General features: G+C 40.3%; 2 protein-coding genes across 5 annotated transcripts in view; one reads left to right on the top strand and one right to left on the bottom strand.

Moving 5' to 3' along the window:
- Positions 1–2,973, top strand: part of TPR (translocated promoter region, nuclear basket protein) — a 42,235-nt gene extending 39,262 nt beyond the window's left edge. For all 3 annotated transcript variants that reach the window (XM_065674226.1, XM_065674225.1, XM_065674224.1), the window contains exons 50-51: positions 223–321; positions 1,405–2,973. In XM_065674226.1, coding sequence (XP_065530298.1) covers positions 223–321; positions 1,405–1,460 — 155 coding nt within the window. In that variant the 3' untranslated portion in view covers positions 1,461–2,973. The remainder of the gene's footprint in view (positions 1–222; positions 322–1,404) is intronic.
- PRG4 (proteoglycan 4) lies at positions 110–19,447 on the bottom strand. Of its 2 annotated transcripts, XM_065674227.1 has the most exons (12): positions 19,384–19,447; positions 18,698–18,796; positions 16,680–16,802; positions 14,109–14,228; positions 12,691–12,795; positions 7,009–10,956; positions 5,909–5,995; positions 5,478–5,617; positions 4,541–4,697; positions 2,970–3,149; positions 2,645–2,770; positions 110–1,762 (listed from the first exon to the last, which is right to left on the bottom strand). In XM_065674227.1, exons 2-12 carry the CDS (start codon positions 18,789–18,791, stop codon positions 1,659–1,661), a joined length of 5,184 nt encoding a protein of 1,727 aa, XP_065530299.1. In that variant the 5' UTR covers positions 18,792–18,796; positions 19,384–19,447; the 3' UTR covers positions 110–1,658. The 2 variants fall into 2 exon arrangements, with proteins under 2 accessions (XP_065530299.1, XP_065530300.1); XM_065674228.1 differs by lacking the exon at positions 16,680–16,802 and having other exon boundaries at positions 19,384–19,446.
- Between the last annotated feature and the right edge of the window lie 1,054 nt (positions 19,448–20,501).

Genomic DNA, 20,501 nt, shown 5'->3' with positions numbered 1-20,501 from the left:
CTGTTATATTTGATGTCAGATTTAAAATATTTTTCATTCAATTAAGTAGTCAAAGAACAGTAGGTAAGTCACTGTTGAGTTAGCAAGAAGAAAGTACCACCAAATGTGCTTGTTTTGAGGCTTTTATTTGTATTAGAGATGATGTCAATGAAATAAGGATGTTGACAATGAAAAACTGTACTAGACACAGACATTCTTTTCTGCATTTCTACTTCTTCACAGACACAAGCAGTAACCAGCCTAAGCCATTCCGACGTGTCAGACTTCAGCCACCAACATTAAGAACTGGTGTTCGTGGTCGTCAGTTCAACAGGCAGAGGGGCAAGTGTTCAAGGCTGTTCAAATTCGGACCTTTTCAAACAAGTTTTTAGTACTTCCTTTGGGGACCGTATATGAAGTACTACTTTATACGCCTGTGTTTTTTGCTTATAAGACATCAAATAATACAGCATCCCTGCCCTTGCTTTTCAGTATGTTACCCTAAGAGCTCTGCAATTTTATTCAAGTATGTTAGTCTGAGCATGTTTTAGATAGGCAGTCTTTCTACTTCATGTGGCACTTGGTTTGTATTAGCGGAGGGAAAGTAAATTGCCAAGTTTAAGATTTACTGCGAAGTTTTAAAGGAAGATTTTAAAAGGTATTAGGACATAAGTTTAGAAATATTTAGTTTTAACATTATATTTCAAGGCCCACCTGGACAAGTTCCTGTATGATGTACTCTAAGTTACCCTGCTCTTGCAGGGGGGTTGGACTAGATGATCTTTTGAGGTCCCTTCCAACCCTTGGGATTCTGGGATTCTGTGATTAGTTTCCCATTTAGTACATTAGAGGTTCCAGTTACACTGATTTAAAAAAAATATCTTACGGAAGCATTAAATATTTACAGATTTTGTAATGCAATATAGTTAAACCAAAGCAATAAATTATTGTTTGCGGTGTTGGTGTTAAAAATCCTTAGATGAATTATATTCAGTTTGGCACCATTTTAGTATTGTAGAAGACTTGATACAAGCATTGAAATGTAGGTATCTGGCGTTTTAAAAGAAAAATAAAAGTGAGGAGGTGGACCTAGGCATAGATTTTCTTTCTGCCTATCACCATTTCTTTAATGACAAAAGGGAGGGACTAACTGATTTCAAATATTATAAGAATGTTGTTCTTTTGGCACAGGGCCCGAGATAGGATCACAAGTCAACAATGCCCTTTTAAATCACAGAAATATAATGTATCCATATCACAAGGCTCTAGGGGAAGGCAGAGGGGAGAACTTGAACTCTGTCTGAAAGGAAGTGCTCCCTGCAGTAGCAGTTCCTTACAGAAGGATGAAGTATCACAAGTACCAATGGTTGATTAAAAAGGTAAAAAAGATTTCTATTAATGCATTTGTTTTCTTTCCCAACACAGGTGTAACTCATGCAATGGGAGGCAGAGGAGGCCTGAACAGAGGGAATATCAGTTAAATGATCTGTAAAGTAATTACAGCTGTGTATACAAAAGTGCCAGTTTGCCTGTGGTTGTTCTAGTATAATGAAGCCAGAGCTTAAAGCAGTATTTTATACTTAGATTTGTGTGCACACATTTCAATGTCTTTATTAATAAAATTAGACAAAATGTCAACATTCAAATGGCATCTTTTTTGTTAAATCCTCTGCTGTGCATCACTTGCTAGGACAGTTGTACCAGTCTTTGGATACAGTCTTTCCTGTGAGAGCAGTAACAGGTTTTGCTATTCTTTTGCCAACGTCCAAACTGTAGTACCGATCTGAAATGAAGATGTGTCAGAATTAAATTTCAGAAACTGTTTAGTACGTGAAAAGAATCTTGTAAGTTAAAGCCTGCCTTTTAATTTAGGCATGGATAGCAGATTCATTTTTTTCATTCCACATATATATATATGGAGGTGAGAGACTATAACAATGAATTTTTGTCCTCAACTTTTTTACATGTCCTTCTTTGCATTTAGCTAAGTTTTACAATACTGCTAATAATCTGTCCCAAGAAGAGGGAGTAGGGAAGAATACTTTTATACTGCTAGAACGTAGATGTAGTTTTTTTGGAAATCAAACTGAAAACAAAACAATCTTGCATTGACTACAGAAGTGGGAATTCTGTGAATGCGCTTATGTTAAGGTTAGGAGTTAGATCATACATCTCATCAGAGATTTACTTTAGTATCCTGTATTTGGATACGGCTATTTCTTAACATTTTTTTTTTTTTCCTGAATAATACAGAAAATTCTGAGGAATGCTTTCACAGAAGTCAGTGAAAAAACTATCTGTGTGCAGCGGTCCAGGGATTTCAATCTATCATTAATGTAATTCTGCATTTAAGTGTCAGGGTTTTGTCACTTTATAAGCCTGAACGCTTACAGCAATGCATTCTGCAGCTGGCTAGTTTGAGCCATTGTACCTTGTTGCTGCTAGTTGTCCTGTAACTACTGACTATCTTTTTTTTAATAGAAACATCTCCCCATTACAGGCAACATTTTAATTCTCAGGACTGTTTAGTAGCGCTTAAAATTATTCTTGCAGAGCCCCAAGCAATAACCTCACACTTCAGAAAGCCAAGAGATTCATAGGCTTCTTTCTTTCCCATCCCTTAGTCTTTTGAGATACAAAATAACTTGCATTAGCTTTAACTTACTGTAAGAGAAGGCATAATAATCATAGCCATCTGGCTTATTGTGATTGGGTAGTGATATAGTTGAATGAATAACTTTTGGCAGCCCTTTCCAGTAGCCATTCATTTTGATTTCCTTACGCAAAACTCCTGCAAGCAAAAGAAAAGTTAGGAGGTGTCACGGTATGCCTGCTGTAAGCTATCATTTGCTTGTATAATCTACAGCAAGTGAGATTTATTGGATTAAAATTTTTTATAAATAATACTTTAAAAAAACCCCGAATGTTGTGTTTCAGAATTACTAAGATTAAAATGGTTGTATAAAAGAAACTTAATAAACATAAGTTACCAGATGAACGTTGGTTGATTCTTACAGTCTGAATAACGGTTGGCATTCTTACTGCACGTTGGAAGCGTCTTCTTATTACAAGTCTTGGGACATAAGCTGGGTATCTTACAGTAATCTGGGTTCTTCTTTGACACTTCTTCGCTGGTTCTTGTCTGTACACATACTGTTGCATGTTGCCATCTAAAATAGATGTTTGTTTCATTTGGTTAAAAAAAAACAAACAAAAAATGTAAACAAACAAAACCAACAAAAACCACAGTCAAATGAAAGACATATGTCGTGGTTTAAACCTAACCCCAAAGCTCGTTCACTCGCTCCCCCCCCTTCTTGCCCTCCCCCTGCTCCTGGGGGGACAAAGAGGAGAATCAAAAAGAATGAAATTCCCACGGTTTGAGATAAGAACAGTTTAGTAACTGAGGTACAACACAAACGACTACTGCTACCACTAATAATGATAAGGGAAATAACAAGAGGAAAGAATACAACACCTCAACACCAGCCAACCAATAACTCGTCCCACTCCCCCCAGCCGAGCACGCTTGTCCAACCCTGTAGTCCCCACTCCTGCAGTCAGCTAGCCCTTCTGGGTAACTCCTGGTTACATCCTGGGCATGACGTGCTGTGGTATGGAATACTTCTTTGGCTAGTTTGGGTCAGGTGTCCTCTCTCTGTTTCCTCCCAGCCTCCCCTTCTCCCTGGCAGAGCATAAGGCTCAGAAAGTCCCTGGCCAGAGCAAACATTTGAGTAGCAACTAAAAACATTGGCGTTACCAGCACTGTTCCCAGGCCAAAAATCAAAAACAGCATTGCACCAGCCACTAAGAAGGCGAATTACTGCTACTGCTAAACCCAGGACAACATACAAAAAACCATAAACACCAAACCACCAACTCTATCAGCTATGAAAATGTCACTTTCATGTCTATTACATGTGATCCATTATGTTTTTGAGGTAAGAGAAAAAAAAAAAACAAAACCTTCATCTCTAAATCCACGATGAGCTTCTAGATGCACTGCTCATTACAGTTACTGTAGCAAGTACAATGCCAGGGGAATTGTTTTTGCTGCCATCATTCCTTTTATCAAGGACTGTGTAAGACCATCATTTTAGGTTTCATGAGAAGAGGGCTAGAGTCCAAAAAGGGATTTACATTTCATTGATGTATGGTTTTTAAATCAAGGTAAGAATTCTTACATTGGCAGCACATCATTCATATAAGGAAGCACGTTAGTTTGAAATAAGGAATAGGAGGGGGAGATTTCCATACATAGGAACTAGAAAGATTAAAGCCTTTCCTTCTCTAATCAACTTCAGACTGCAATAGTTTTTTACTGCCAGATAAAACTTACTCCCTGGATTCTATCCCTTAGAGCCCTCTCTGTTTTAAAAAGCACTGAAACACAAATTCTTAGATCTTCAGGATACTTTTTACTCCCCTAGCACACCTTTAACATCACTTATTTTTTTGAATTTGAAAGAAACACATCTTTTAGTCAAGAGAAATGTTTTAATTCCTAAGGCAATTAAAGCACCTTTTGATCATCTCTGAATTTCTGAAATATGAAACATACCTTTTTTGATAAAATAAACAGATTCTGGTCTATTATTGTATCTTGCCACAGGGAGGGTTGCTACTATTTTTCCACTTAGCCCTGCAAATCCATTTGCAAGAGGTTTGGGATAGCCTTTATCCATAACACCATTGGTGAAACGCCAGTACAGGGGACCCTGATGATTAAAGGAAAAAAATGAGCTTTAGAGTAAATGCATTCTTGGTAACGGAGTTTCAACCCAGACATAAAAAATAAACACTAGGATTTTGATAACTACACTTTAAAACTGACTGGAACCACTACTACATTTATTAAAAACAGGAAGAAAATGTAAAGAAATACCTTTCCAGCATTTTTACTACTTTTCAGTAGGGAAAGTATCTTAGAAATTAACTAGTAATAGTGGATACTGAACAAAGCAGTTTGCTTTATAAATCTAGATTTTCAATGATAGAAAAAGCTGTTTGAATCCCAGGACTGAATGATTAACTGGGAAGTAACCGTATAATGCCTTTCATGAGATGTGTGTATTTCATTACCTTCTTTCAGGAAGGTAAATGTATTGGGAACAAATTTAGGCTGTTTGGGCAAGGGAAAGGCATGATAAAATACCTATATTTTAAACAATTGGACCTTTTCTGACGTGTGGCCCAATTATTTGGTTTCTGTCAATGCTTTGTCTCCTGGTCAGTTACACGGGGAAAAAGACACTGAATGTAGGTTTTTCCTGATAAGAGCCATCTCAAGGCTGTCAGTGATGGGGAGGGGGAGAGTTTCAGGTTCACCCCCAGAGTTTCAAACCCACCACCCTATTTGCAAACGCCGTTTGTCCTGTATCTATAGCACGGGAAATGCAAGGCCCCTGTCCTGTGGAGCTGCTGTTTAAGGACGGACACCCCTCCCTGGCTGCCTCTTGCGCCTGTCACATTCGTTCCCCGGCGGGCGAGCTCCCCACCTTGATGAAGAAAGTCTTGCCATCGCAGTTGCACCTGGAGAAGACGGAGTCGATCGGGGACGGGATGCCCCAGCCGTCGCTGATCCGGCGGGGATTGGTCGTTGGTGGGCTCCTGCCGTTCAGCAGCCAGTAGTAGTGACCTGCGCGGCGGGAGGACGTACGGTGAATCGCGTGTGAACAGACAGAGGCGGGGGAAAGGCACTGCAGACGAGGACCCCGCTCCGCACGCGGCTGAGGGGGCAAGGCGGCTCCTGCGCCGGCAGCACCCCTGAGGCGCGGCCGGGCCGGGCGGTAGTGGGGAGGGCGCAGGCCTCAAGAGTCTCGTCGTGCGGGGTTTGGAGCTCTTCGGCGGCTCAGAGGGCAGGGATATGGTCAGGTGAAGGAGGCGGAGTCCAGGACTGAAACCGGGACCGGGGGGCCTATCTACCTACCTCGGAAGACGGCCAGGGTACCGTTCGGCAGCGCCACCATGCCGTCCGCTGGCTTGCCGTTGCACAGGTCCTTTTCATCCTTCTTTGCTGCAAAACGCAGTGGATTGGGTTTGTTAAAACATTTAACAATTATTGCGTTACACCCACACCCCCCCGCCCCCGTCCACAGCAGGGTGATGTTCGGGGCTCTCTGTCGTGCAAAGGGTTTAATTACTCGTTTGAGAGATGTTCCTGGAAAAAACTGGCTCTCTCGTTTGGCCCCACGAGTGCAAGAGCAGCCGTTTACATGACTAAGTATGCGTATCTGTGCTTACTGCTTGCCTGAGCACCTGTAATTCAGAAAAAAATCACTTAGAAATGCATTGCATGCTACTTCTTTTAAATCCTTCGGGCTCCGAGATGTTTACTGGGTGCTTGGTAGGTTCCCTTCCCTCTCCACATTTCTTAAAACAGAATTTATGTTTACTCTCAGTTAAATATAAAGGAAGGATGAATCTGTTTTGGATAAAAGTCCAAGTATTTTCCATCTAAAACCCTTTTTTTTTTTTATTTCCAAAATAATTGGAAAACAAATGATCAAGAACCTGCAGGCTATACATTATTAAAATAAATAGTAAGGATGTGAAAAATGCGGCAAAAAGTGCAGAGGAAAGAGAATACCAGATTTTTTTGTCTGCCTTGTATGATATTTTCTGTATGTGACTACAGAGCACCTGGTTACCATAAGTAATGAATATTCAGCTTTACTCCCTTGCAGTGTTTCCATGGGACTTAGAAATTTACCTTCTTTTTCCTTGACTTTTTTTTGTTTGCATCTTCTACAGTACTTGCAGCAAACGTTTTTCAGCAAACAAGATCTCATTCTAAGCTATATGAAGAATTTAATTGACAACACAACTGAAAACTGAGGTACCAGTATTCAGGATGCTGGCAGCTGCAGCACCTTGGTTATGGTTTACCTGGTTACGGTTTACCAGTGGGACAGAAGTAACATGTTCTTGTGACACTGTATATAAAGCACTTGCATGTGCTTTACTCCTGTGTTTTGTGGTACTCTGGTGGAGTTATTGTTGCTTTTGTACCTACTGGAATGCAATTACCTTGTGTTTCTCCAGGTAAAATCGGCAAGTCGTCAGTTTGTATTAAAGGCTTGTTTATCTCAGGCTCCTCTACTGGCAGAGTTTCAGGGTCAGCTGGGTGAGGCTCCTCTCTTGTGTCAGTAACCTCCTGGAAATGTATAGTTGGCTTTGATGTCCCTTTAGAAACAATAAACATTTCTTCTATCGTGTCTTTTTTATCTCTTGTAGTGGTTTCTTTGGTAACTGTAGTTTCCTCTCCTTTGTCAATACTAGGATCCTTTTCGGCGCTGTCAGGCATTTCTTCTTCAGGTGTGACATTAGTTTCTTTGGTGGTCGTTACCTCTTTTTTACCAGCTGTTGTCTCTACAATAACACAAGCATTACTTATGCTCTCTTTAGCTGCTTCTACTGTCTGCTTAGTTTCTGTAGTAGCGTCTTTTTTATTTGTTGCTACAATTTCCTTGGGTTTAGGAGCTGAATCTGTTTTGGCTGTTGTTGTCAACACAGTGGGCTTGGGCAGGGGAGCTGTAACTGCTGCAGCTGCTGTTACACTCTCTGTCCCAGTGGTGCTTTCTTCTTTCTTAGTTGTGAAAGTCTCTTTTGGTATGGGAGTCTTGTCCTGTTTAGCTGAGGTTACTTCTTTTTCAACAGCTGTTATTGTAGTCTTTTTGTCTATGGTAGTTGTTTCTGTTGTAGCTGCTGTAGTGACAGTTTGCTCTGCTGTAGGAGCTGTGTTTGGAATATCATCCTTACCTTTAGGAGAGTCATCTTGTTTAGCTGTTATCTCTGAAGTTACAGTAGTTGTGTCTTTCTTACTTGTTCTTGTTAAAATGTCTTTAAGCACAGTAGTTTTGTCTTTCTTGGGTGTTGTTACCTCTTTGTTCACCATGGTTGTTTCTGTTTTAGTTGTTGTCCCTTCAGTTGTAGGAGTAGTAACAGTTTTAGCTGTTGTTTTGTCTTTTTTGTCAGTTACTGTTATAATCTCAGTAGTTCTAGTTTCTGTCACCACAGTCTTTTGAACGCCTGTGGTCGTGTCTTTCACAGTTGTGCTCGTTGATACTTTGGGTGCAAAAGTTGTAATTTTCTTCTCAGTTGTTGTTTCTAAAACTGTTGTATCTGATCCAGGTATAGGTTTTTCTTTTGTAGTTGTTGTGACAGTCACAGTACTTTGAGTGCTTGTGTCTTTAGCAGTTGTTACTAATCCAGGACCAGTAGCTGTTACTTCCATAGATGTTTTTTGTATGGCAGTGGTGTCACCCTCAGTGCCTGCAGGGGTAGTTCCCTTGACCTTAGGGGCTGCGGAAGATTCCGCTTCTACTTTAGCGGTAGAGGGAGAGTCTGCCTGGATCATTGATGCCTCTGGGGTTATGTCTTCAGGTTTGGGGGTGGTGGGAGATTCTGCCTTGGTTGTTGGTGCCTCTGTGGCCGCCGAGGTTGTGTCTTCAGGTTTAGGGGTGGTGAGAGACTCAGCCTTGGTTGTTGGTGCCTCTGGGGTTGTGTCTTCAGGTTTGGGGGTGGTGAGAGAGTCAGCCTTGGTTGTTGGTGCCTCTGGGGTTGTGTCTTCAGGTTTGGGGGTGGTGGGAGATTCTGCCTTGGTTGTAGGTGCCTCTGGGGTGGTGGGAGAGTCAGCCTTAGTTGTAGGTGCCTCAGTGGCTTCAGGGGTTATGTCTTCAGGTTTGGGGGTGGTGGGAGATTCTGCCTTGGTTGTAGGTGCCTCTGGGGTTGTGTCTTCAGGTTTGGGTGTGGTGGGAGATTCTGCCTTGGTTGTTGGTGCCTCTGTGGCCGCCGAGGTTGTGTCTTCAGGTTTAGGGGTGGTGGGAGATTCTGCCTTGGTTGTAAGTGCCTCTGGAGTGGTGGGAGAGTCAGCCTTGGTTGTAGGTGCCTCTGGGGTGGTAGGAGAGTCAGCCTTGGTCGTTGGTGCCTCTGGGGTTGTGTCTTCAGGTTTGGGGGTGGTGGGAGAGTCAGCCTTGGTTGTAGGTGCCTCTGGGGTGGTAGGAGAGTCAGCCTTGGTCGTTGGTGCCTCTGGGGTTGTGTCTTCAGGTTTGGGGGTGGTGGGAGAGTCAGCCTTGGTTGTAGGTGCCTCTGGGGTGGTAGGAGAGTCAGCCTTGGTCGTTGGTGCCTCTGGGGTTGTGTCTTCAGGTTTGGGGGTGGTGGGAGATTCTGCCTTGGTTGTTGGTGCCTCTGGGGTTGTTGCCTCTGGGGTTGTGTCTTGAGGTTTGGGGGTGGTGGGAGATTCTGCCTTGGTTGTAGGTGCCTCTGGGGTGGTGGGAGAGTCAGCCTTAGTTGTAGGTGCCTCAGTGGCTTCAGGGGTTGTGTCTTCAGGTTTGGGGGTGGTGGGAGAGTCTGCTTCAGTTACTGGTGCCTCTGTGTCCTCAGGGGTTGTATCTTCTAACTTGGGAGTTGTGGGAATGTCTGCCTCAGTTGGTGGTGGCTCTGTGGCCTCAGGGGTTGTGTCTTCAGGTTTAGGGGTGGTGGGAGAGTCTGCTTCAGTTATTGGTTCCTCTGTGGCCTCAGCAGTTGTATCTTCTACTTTAGGGGTTGTGGGAAGGTCTGCCTCAGTTGGTGGTGGCTCTGTGGCCTCTGGGGTTGTGTCTTCAGGTTTAGGAGTAGTGGGGGAGTCTGGTTCAGTTATTGGTTCTTCTGTGGCCTCAGCAGTTGTATCTTCTACCTCGGGAGTTGTGGGAAGGTCTGCCTTGGTTGTTGGTGGCTCTGTGGGTTCAGGGGTTGTGTCTTCAGGTTTAGGGGTGGTGGAAGGGTCTGCCTCAGTTGGTGGTTCCTCTGTGGCCTCAGGGGTTGTATCTTCTACCTTAGGAGTTGTGGGAGAGTCTGCCTCAGTTGGTGGTGGCTCTGTGGCCTCTGGGGTTGTGTCTTCTACTTTGGGAGTGGTGGGAGGGTCTGCCTCAGTTGGTGGTGGCTCTGTGGCCTCTGGGGTTGTGTCTTCAGGTTCAGGGGTGGTGGGAGAGTCTGCTTCAGTTATTGGTTCGTCTGTGGCCTCAGCAGTTGTATCTTCTACCTTGGGAGTTGTGGGAGGGTCTGCCTCAATTGGTGGTGGCTCTGTGGCCTCTGGGGTTGTTGTATCTTCTGCATTAGTGGTGGTGGGAGGGTCTGCCTTGGTTGTTGGTGGCTCTGTGGCCTCAGGGGTTGTGTCTTCAGGTTTAGGGGTGGTGGAAGGGTCTGCCTCAGTTGCTGGTTCCTCTGTGGCCTCAGGGGTTGTATCTTCTACCTTAGGAGTTGTGGGAGAGTCTGCCTCAGTTGGTGGTGGCTCTGTGGCCTCTGGGGTTGTGTCTTCTACTTTGGGAGTGGTGGGAGGGTCTGCCTCAGTTGGTGGTGGCTCTGTGGCCTCTGGAGTTGTGTCTTCAGGTTTAGGGGTGGTGGGAGAGTCTGCTTCAGTTACTGGTTCTTCTGTGGCCTCAGGGGTTGTATCTTCTACCTTAGGGGTTGTGGGAAGGTCTGCCTCATTTGGCGGTGGCTCTGTGGGTTCAGGTGTTGTGTCTTCAGGTTTAGGGGTGGTGATAGAGTCTGCCTCAGTTACTGGTTCCTCTGTGGCCTCAGGGGTTGTTTCATCTTCTGTCTTAGAGGTGGTGGGAGGGTCTGCCTTGGTTGTTGGTGGCTCTGTGGGTTCAGGTGTTGTGTCTTCAGGTTTAGGGGTGGTGGAAGGGTCTGCCTCAGTTACTGGTTCTTCTGTGGCCTCAGGGGTTGTATCTTCTACCTTAGGGGTTGTGGGAGAGTCTGCCTCAGTTGTTGGCTCTGTGGCTTCAGGTGTTGTGTCTTCTACTTTGGGAGTGGTGGGAGGGTCTGCCTTGGTTAGTGCTTCTGTGACCTCTGGGGTTGTATCTTCAGGTTCAGGGGTGGTGGGAGAGTCTGCTTCAGTTACTGACATCTCTGTGGCTGCAGGGGTTGTGTCTTCAGGTTTGGGGGTGATGGGAGATTCAGCCTTGGCTGTTGATGCTGCTGTTGTCGGTGGGGTATCTGTCAGAACATACATATATTAAGACATTGGAATTGCAGTGCATGCACCTATTTCATATTAATTTATTATAGCAATTAGAAATAGCAATTTACCTTTTGAATCGCAATAGTTGTTTTTATGGGTTTTGCTCTAAAAGCTTTCTGTGTAAAATTGCACGAATTAAAGTCATTGAAAAATTTAAAATGGGGAGGATGGGGAAAGGATAAGTGGTAACCTAGGTTAAATTGGTAAATGCTAGTTATGGACTTAGGTAATTGTCAGAAGATAAATAATGTAGAAGAGCAAAGCTAATCTGGACTGTGTTAAATACGAATTCCTTTTGTCTGCATGGGAATTTGCAGCATATCAGCTAAGTTTTTAAGTGATTCTATTGGTTAACCTGTCACAACTCTGAATGCGTCATGGCAGATTTTAGTTTGGTGTTTGTAGGTGGGATCACTTCTTGTTTCCATCCCTTTTCAGGGAGGAGGATTTATGCTGTAAAACATAGTCCTTCTAATAAGATGCTTCTCTTCCTAGTCTGTTCTTTTGATTTATTCCTCTGATCTGCATTATAATATAGCCTGTACCAATGACCTAGACTTGAAGGTAGGGAAACAGGAAGAAAGCAAACTTTCTGAACGCAGACATCTGACTGCATCTCCTACTGTATCTTTTATCTTGGATAATTTTCCTCTTTGTGATTTACAGCTTTAAGAGCCACTTTAATGTATATGTATAGTTACACCGACATGTCAAATTGTTTATATGGCTATATTCTGCAAAAGTAACTGTAAATGTTTCTGCATTTTAATCTGTCACTCTTGTCTCTCTGAGGTTTTGCTGTTTAGTTCTGTTTTCACATAGTTTTTTTTTTTTGTTTGGTTTAGTTTCTGCAGTCTCTCTCCCAGAAGACTGGAAGAGCTTATTATATTGCAGTGTGAGAAATCTCTGTATAAATGTATTGTAGAAATGCTATGAGCACAGAGTTGCAGAATAGATTTTCATTTCATTCAATGTGTCTGAAATACCCAAGTGGATCCTGTTAATGGTTATTTGAATTTCCTTAACTTTGTTTCATTTAACCAACTATATTATTTTTTTTTGTAATGGTAAGTTGCCACATTAGAAAGGTAAGTATTATCAATTTTAAATTAAAAAACAAAACAGTGACTGTTAAAATATTTGCCAAAATTAACTCCTATTTCATTTAATTCTTGTTACTTCAGCTTTAATGTTCAGACTGAACCTGAGTTATCACTTAAAATGCTGGAACAGAATACCAAAGTACACAGGAAAGCAACATATTTTCCATTCTGAAAAAATAAATCATGTGTTTTCTGAAGCAGCATGAAGCCTAGCTTGATTAAAGCTAGAGAAACCTGCTAGGCGATTTTCCTGTCTTGGTCCTGCCAATTCATCACTGTCTCAAAATACAACACCCTTCCTGTTCCAGTCCTGTTTGGACTTTGTCCAAAACTGACAACGGTGTGTAACGTTTTTGGAAGATGTGTTTGAAAATCCAGTAGAGACACAGGATACATCACCCCACTCCAACATCTGTGCTAAGTGAACTCTCCAAAGTCAGTATCCTGAGGCCTAGGTGAGGTAATTAGTTTATAAACTGAGCAGTTTCAAAGCTTGGTAACTGTGGGGTAATGTCTCGCACTGGCTTTCTATTTCTAGAGCAGGAAAATGGTCTTTAATATTCCTTCAGGTAACACCCATCCTGTTTCATTCTTACACTTTCCTACCTTCCATAACTTCATAGGGTTGTGTTACTTCCTCTGGCTTTTCCTCATTTTTGGATGATCTTTTAGATGTTGATTTGTCTTCTAATGGTGACTTTTCAGTGTGTGCTGAAAGAAATAAAATAATCTGTTACTGAGAGCATTTTTTTCATAGGTGTTCAGTCTCAACTATATAAAATGAAAGTGATTACAAAATTTCAGTGACCATCTTCCATGCAGGTTTATTCTTGTCCTACAGGATTCTTTAAAGTGTTATTCAGGGGGAAAAAGAGCAAAAATACTCTTTGGATCTCTAAATGTTTCATCACAGACAGGAGAAATGTCTTCCCTGGCGAGGTGAGGCCTTCTTTGCTAATGGCAATTTTGAGGTGGCAAAAAGATGAATTTTGAGTGGAGTTCTATGTTCTAAAAATTTTAAGATTTTTTTTGGCAGCATAGTTTTTTGACAATAGATGACGTGGGACTCACTATAGTGGACGTCTGAGAGCTATTGTAATAGCCAAGCATTTACTTTGATAACCCCCTGAAGACCTAGTTATTTTGTAGTACTTCAGATGTGATAATTCTATACAAGTGATCATTTTGGAGAGACCTCTTAAAAGCAATAGCTCCCTTGAAAGAGATAGGAGCTACAAAGCAGGCACGGACCAAAGAAGCAACACAAGTTCTAAGAATTATGCTAATGCCTAGTAGGCTGAGTTTTAAGAGAAACGAGGTTTGTGTTCAGATTTTCCAACTCTGAAGGTTGCATAGGAATTCACTTGCATCCAAGTAAGTGCCAGAATTTATCACTGGGTCAGATTGTAGAACTGGGAGCGACACTCTCTCTTCCCGCTGTCATAGCCTTGTAGAAGGATCTTGTGAAAAAAGCACGATGGAGCTTAGGGAGCCTGCAGAATTTATTTTGATCCAATCAAAGGAGCTGGTAGCTGCCACAGGTACATGTGATCAGCTTGTTACAAAAGGAGACGTAGTTTTGTCTCATAAGGTGATGAACATGGTATCAAGGTATTTACTTTCATAGCCAAACTAGTACTCAGAGCAAGAAAGGGTGGGTGTTGGACTATTTTTGTTGAACCACCTTTTTGATGACTCCCATTATATCTACCTGTATGCATCCATAAAATGTTCATGCTTGAGAAAATGGTAAATTTATTTTTTACATTAGACCTTTTTTTCTATTTTGTTTTTTGTTTGTTGTTGGGTTTTTTTTGTTTGTTTTGTGGGGTTTTTGTTTCTTTTCTTTTGGGGGGTCGTTGTTTGGGGCTTTTGTTGGTTGGTTTTTTTTTGATTTTGGTTTTGTTTTGTTTCAGCAGTCAACTTCTTGTGTCCTAAAAAGCCTGCACAGTTAATGTTTTACGATAATGCAAAGCATCTTTGTTTAAATACATCTAAGAAAAATATAATGGTAAATTTCTTACCCTCTTTGCAGTGTTCCACATAGTCTGGGCAACATTTGCCATATCTGCTGCAGTCTGCATCACAGTCACATTCTCTTCCTCTTTCAAAGGCTTCAAAGCAACGTCCTCTGCAGGAGAGTGCTGCTCAAGGCAGAACAAGAAGGTGAGTAATTTTGATTAGCTCACATTTAATGCTGGGACCTTTCTACAGTGAAGTCATTTGCTTCAGCTGATGTAAAGAACAGTTTCAAAAAATCCAGTGGTTATCCTGGTCTGATTCAGAACTTTGTGTAATTGTGTGATTTGGATCAGGCTATACAACCAGAACTGTGCTTTGCAAGTGCAGTAAATTGAGACCATTTAGAATTTATAATGGAATAAAGCGTGACCTCAATGTTCACTTTAGCTAGGTCCCATCATAGAAGGTTTCAGTTTCCCTGATCAAGCAGTAGCTATCTCAAGAATGGTATTTAAATTCTGGGTTGGGTTTCCAAAAACGTGTTCATAAGGGTACCTGTCTGCATTGAGTGATGTGTCTAAGAAAGCATTTCTGAAAATAATTTGCCCAAATAGGTCATGACCAAGTATACCTGGTGTCTGTGGGCAAATACTGCAACTTTATTGTGTGAATGAGTTAACAAACCTGCACACAGTGGCTAATTTTGAAATGTTATCCCAGTCTATTTAATACAATTCTTAAATTATTAGTATTGAGAGAGTACCTAGTGTGTTTTGACATAATTAATAACCATGTGTTTTTAATATTTCGTGATTGGTTAATTTCTGACAACTACAATACTTCTGTTTCATACCAAATAATGTCCGAATTGTTTTGGAAACTGTGTACACACATATTACAGACTCAGCAAAATATGCTTGCTGTATTTTTCAAGGGCAAATTTTGACCCTAAACATTTACATCACATTACAATCTAATATTTATTAACATTCTGTAGCACCTTTAATAGGTACTTAGTTAACTATTAAGTTGAAGTGGTTATGTTAGACCTGAAGTGAATATTTCTTGAGGATGCTTAGCATCTCACAGTATTGAGACAATAACTGACTATCACTTGGTATTTCCAGAATTTATCATATGATCTGTTATTCTGGTCCTGTATCTGTTAAGTAAGTCTCTGTTGAAATCATTGTCTCTGTGGCATGCATGTGGCACTATCTATCAAAATCAGAATTACTGTATAGGCAGATTCTGAACTTCTTTTGACCAATGTAGTTGTGGATTGAGTCTGTTGATGCCAGTGAATTTATCCCACATGCACAAGTGAATATTGTTTTATTTTATGATGTTAGGGCATTATTTATTCATAATCAGTGTCTGGCATTTCTCTAATTTAGTCAGCACTGATCACACACTAGCTGTGCAACAGTCCTTAGAGTGCCTGCATCCTTTTAGGATGGTGCCTACTGTGCTTGCCTGAATTCAGTCATGTAGGATAGAATAGGGAAGACTTTCTCTAGCCTTAAGCATTTTATGAAGTGTTATATAGATGCCAGAACTTTAGAACTGAGCCCACAATAAGGCCAGGTTGGACAGAGCCTTGGGTAACATGGTTTAGTGGGAGGTGTCCCTGCCCATGGCAGGGGGGTTGGAACTGGATGATCTTAAGGCCCTTTCCAGCCTTAACTATTCTATGATTCTATGATTCTAAATAAATGGTCTACATAATTAAAATACCTCAGTATCTACTTTCAGTTATGAGAAATGCTGATGTTCCCTCACAAATCAGAATCAGACTGGGAAGACTGAAATTGAAGGTGCTTCTTCTGTGTGTGTCAGAGTGGCAGAATTAGTATTTCAGAGAGTGGTGTGTCTGCCTTTTAAACAACTTTTGGGCTATATTGCTGGATCTAAGAAGTCTTACACCTGTAACTTACTAGAACTGCAGTGTAGTGTAACAAGCTGCAGTGAGCTAAATTGCTGTATTTTTGACATTTGATTCATAATGAAATACTTTTTAACTCTTGGTAAAACAGTTTTAAATACCAGTACTTATTTACACTATACAGTTTTGCTTATAAATAAGGCATATAAAATAATACTCATCCAACCATCTTTTCAGTGAAAGTCTGGACATGGTTCTGATCCAGAGTGAATTTTTATTGATGGAAGGACACTGACTTTGGATTAGACCTTACAGCCTCCACACTTCTTTAGTTTGAGTTGGGATGTCCCAGAATGTCTTCCTGAAAAACCCTGGATTTGCTTTTTCTTTTTTTTTTTTTTTTTTTTTGTACAAGAGACAAACAGAGACAGTACAAATGCACTAAGGAGAAGAAAGCGAGCAGTAAGCAAACTGGTTCTGCCCCCACCCCCCCTTGCCTCTGTTCTTCTGAAAAACAAATATTTTTTTCTCAGGATAACTTGTGGATACACAATTTTCTTTGAATGGGTTGTGAGAGGTTATCACTGAGTTTTTGACGGGGAGAACAATACGTGTATGAGAGGAGAACAAGGACACAGCAAACTAAGACATTTAAGCATTCAGAGAAGAGACACTGGTGTGGTAGGGGGCTGGAGCAAAGGGGAGGGGAAGTTTTGTCAATAGGAACTGGCTGTGTTTGGGAACTTACCCACTGTGCAGACTTTCTTGAAGTCGGGGCAGCACTCCATGTAGTGATGACAGTTATAATCACATTGGCAGTCATGCTCTCTAGAATACCCTTGCCCACATCTCCCTGTACAGCTTGATAAATCTAAAATCACACAACACTGGTGTAAACATTGCCAAACCAAAATGGTATGTTAGGAAACGTGGAAGTAGTAAGATTTATCTTTTCTTTCTACGGAATGCCATTTCTTCGCTTGGTATTGCAAAAACTGTGGGCCTGATGCAACCCCTCCTGAAAGCGTGCAGGTCAGAGGTTTGTTCTGAGTCAGCCTGAGAACCAGCATCAGTGCACGTTCAGGTTAGAGAGATATTCTGCTGAGGCTACCATATCCTGTTCCTTCTTTAGATCAACAAATCCTTGAGGCCTGGTTGAGTAGTATGACCACTACAGTTCTGCCATCCAAACTAGCTGGTGAAGATTTAACTTAGGCAGTACATCAACCAGGCACTATATTGTTTTGCAGATTATTCTCCATCTTAATTCACCTTATGTATGGTATAACTATAGATGTGCATCTGCCTAACTGTACGTGACAGACCCATTAGGTCTGTCTGATTTTTACTTTTGGTAATGTTCTTTGTAATAATCAAATAAAATCTCCTGAGCACTGTCATAATAAATACAGGTCCCTGGAGCCACTCTTACAATAAATTTTCAAAATCTGCCTGCCCTCTACATGTTTGGGATTTTTCCTCTGAGGTCAGAGTGGAACTTGCTATCAATTCTGAAGTTAGGTACAACTGGGATCCAGTCCTGCAATCTTCTATAAAGTATCTTTTCTGTTTTCTTAATTAGGAAATCACTCATTAGCAGATTAACATAAACGTTCAGCCCACAGTGGCTTTGCTGCTAGACTGCTTTCAGATTGGAAAATGCTAGACAATAATAAATAAATAGTGCAGATTACAACTGCTAAGCAAGACCTTAGGAGGTCTGCTTTCAAACTGCAAGCATTCAAACTCAGCAGCAGTTTGTTACATTCTATTGCCAGATCAGATATTCATCCTGCAACAACTCCCCTTCCTACATGAAATCTCTACTAATGTAACATGCTAACAGCTTCTTCTGGAAGTGAAACATGCAGGACCACAGGGGAAGTGCCCCTAAATACAAACAAAGAAGCTGAACAGTCAGCAAGCTAAAACAGTTAAGATAATTAGCATTGAGGGACAACAAGAAAAAAACAAGAAATAACATGTAACACAGCACAACACCAAAGACAATTTCTAACAGCACACACACTGTGTGTGTATGAAGGAAGACCATGTGATAACAAACAATTATATATATTTTGATTTTCAGCTGTTAGGTATAATGTTACCACTTTTTTTACAAGAAAATGAAAGGGGACACAGTGTTATCACTATAACAACTTGATAGCTACTTGAGAACTATGACACCACAAGGCTTGCAGGGTGCAAATTCTTTGGTTTCTTCATAATGGTGTTATTTTAGTTAGAAACCAATTACTGAGCTTTGAAAACAAATGGGAATCTGCAATATTCAACAAATAATTGCCAAAATTTGCCTCTGTGATGGTAGTAACAGTGCATTTAATGGCAAGGCACTTAACATAGTATAGATATTCCTTTCCCTGAGCGTATTATGTTTAAATAGTTATAAACAAGCTTTGTGGCTACTGTAACTTTAGATTCTTCCTTGAATCATTCTGCGAATCACTTGGGCTAAATATGCCAGAGAGCAGCAGGATCTGTATAATATGTCTACAAAAAAAAAGAAGTAGGTTTCATACACATTTAGTATCCTGTTCATATTTATGTTACTCAAAAAAATAGGACCATGCTGTACCAAGATATATTTATGAAAATATTCATTGATGATAAAGCTGAATCATAATTCCTGTCTGAATAAATGTAAAATTCTAGAACTTAGTATTTTTATGAAGATGCATTCGGAGCATTCTTAGTACTTATCAAATATCCTAGACACCCTCCCTTCAACTTTGTATGTTACAGTACCTTGAGAAGACACTTCTTGAATCAAGGGCAGTGAAAGGATCACCAGGGAAATGCAAAGTATGTTCCATATGACCATTACTTTCAGGTACGACATTATCCCTAAAAGGAAATAATCTCACATCACTACATGCAGTTCAATTAATCAGTTCATAATTTAAAAAAAAATGTAGTATATATCTTTATACATAATACTTGTCTAATAACAATATAAAATTAATACTGAAATTGTTCAAGGACAAATTGCTAATTTAGAATTACTCCATAGATTCTCTCTTATTAGTCAATTAGCTGTTAGAGTTTGTAGTATAACTAGGAAAATTCATTATTAACCAATAATGGAAGTAATTTTGTTTCAGAATTCTATTACCTGAGAAACATAGTCTTTTTTTTGTAACATAGACGCACTTCAATACAATGGTTTTTAAAGTTATAATGCTAATAAATACAAAAGTAAAGCAAGAAAAACTACTATAAATACATTAGTTATTAAGCAACATAATTTTATAAGCCATAACCTATCGTTGAAATATTAGTGTTTAAATATGTCAAATGGAAATGCAGGATAAAAATAAGTCGTCTTTCAAAAGGAAAACTCATCTGTTTTTAATGTTCCAGTTTATCATTTTCCTTTTGAAGAAGTGCACTTCGGTCAGAATGCTCTGAGTAGAGACAGGTGTGACACTTACCTAACAAAGAATATGTCTCCTCTCAGTGATGTTTCAGATGCCTTATATATTGCTTTGTAACTCTGCTGGGGTTAACTAATTAGAGAGCTTGTTAAGCAAAACTGCCAATGACAGCTTATGACAGCAAACTTTCCACAAAAATTGGAAGAGGTCCCAGATGACTAGACTGACACAACATCTGGAAAATACTCCCATTAAGAAAAATGATTACAGAAAAAGCTAAATAGGGACTTAGTAGTCAAAACACATTTTGATTACAGAGTGAAATGAACAAATTGTCCTGAATGCATCTGGAAGGCATTAGATACTATTGCATAGCAATAAAAAAATCATTATAGGCAAAAGCTGACTATATTTTCTTTCCTGTCAAATGTAGCTTAGGTGACAGTAGCCTAAAATCTTGCAGCTTTATCTGCTACTGATGGTGAATCTTCTCCAAAATGTTTTAAGATCTAATTCATACAGTCATTAGTAATTCAACAGTTCCAGACTGAATATATAGTGCTTTTTCCTGAACTGAATGGAAATTTTGCCAAGGTATTGGCTAGAAATCAAAAAATTTAGTTGATTCTCAAATTTATTGAATGTATTATATGTAAAGAATCAAAATGAATTAGAGACCTAAATTTTTTCAGTGGTCATTTTGTTTGTTGATACCGGATTCAGGATACTGGAAATGGTTATTTGTAACTGTCTCGGAGCTAAAGGAGGTTTCTATTTAAACTTTTAATGATCGTGACACTCAGGGTTTGGGAAGGATTTTTTTTTTTTTTTTTATTCAGAAACTACCCTAAAGGCCAGGGGACTTTGATACTTCTGTCTTGTGATATTACAAAGTAGTTCTGCTATCCTAAAATAAGAAGTATGGTATAATGTGCATTCATCTCTATTGAGGAAAGCACTTAAAATGAGCTTGAGTCTCTTAAGGAAAATAATGTAGACACCTCTGAAAAGGAGTGAGTTTAGTTATGCATGTGCTTGAATGTTTTCCTCACTTTGTCCAGTGTTGCGTACTTTGTGCAACTGTAGTATTTTAATGCTAGAATTTCTTTCTAATTTCTGTATTATCCCAATAGAAGCAGTTTCATTCAGTCTTTCTGGATTTCTAATTTTCAAAT

The sequence above is a fragment of the Lathamus discolor genome, chromosome 3, assembly GCF_037157495.1.
Source record: "Lathamus discolor isolate bLatDis1 chromosome 3, bLatDis1.hap1, whole genome shotgun sequence".
Classification (NCBI taxonomy): domain Eukaryota; kingdom Metazoa; phylum Chordata; class Aves; order Psittaciformes; family Psittacidae; genus Lathamus; species Lathamus discolor.
Note: the sequence above shows the minus strand (reverse complement) of the source record. Positions and strands in the feature narration are given on the sequence as shown.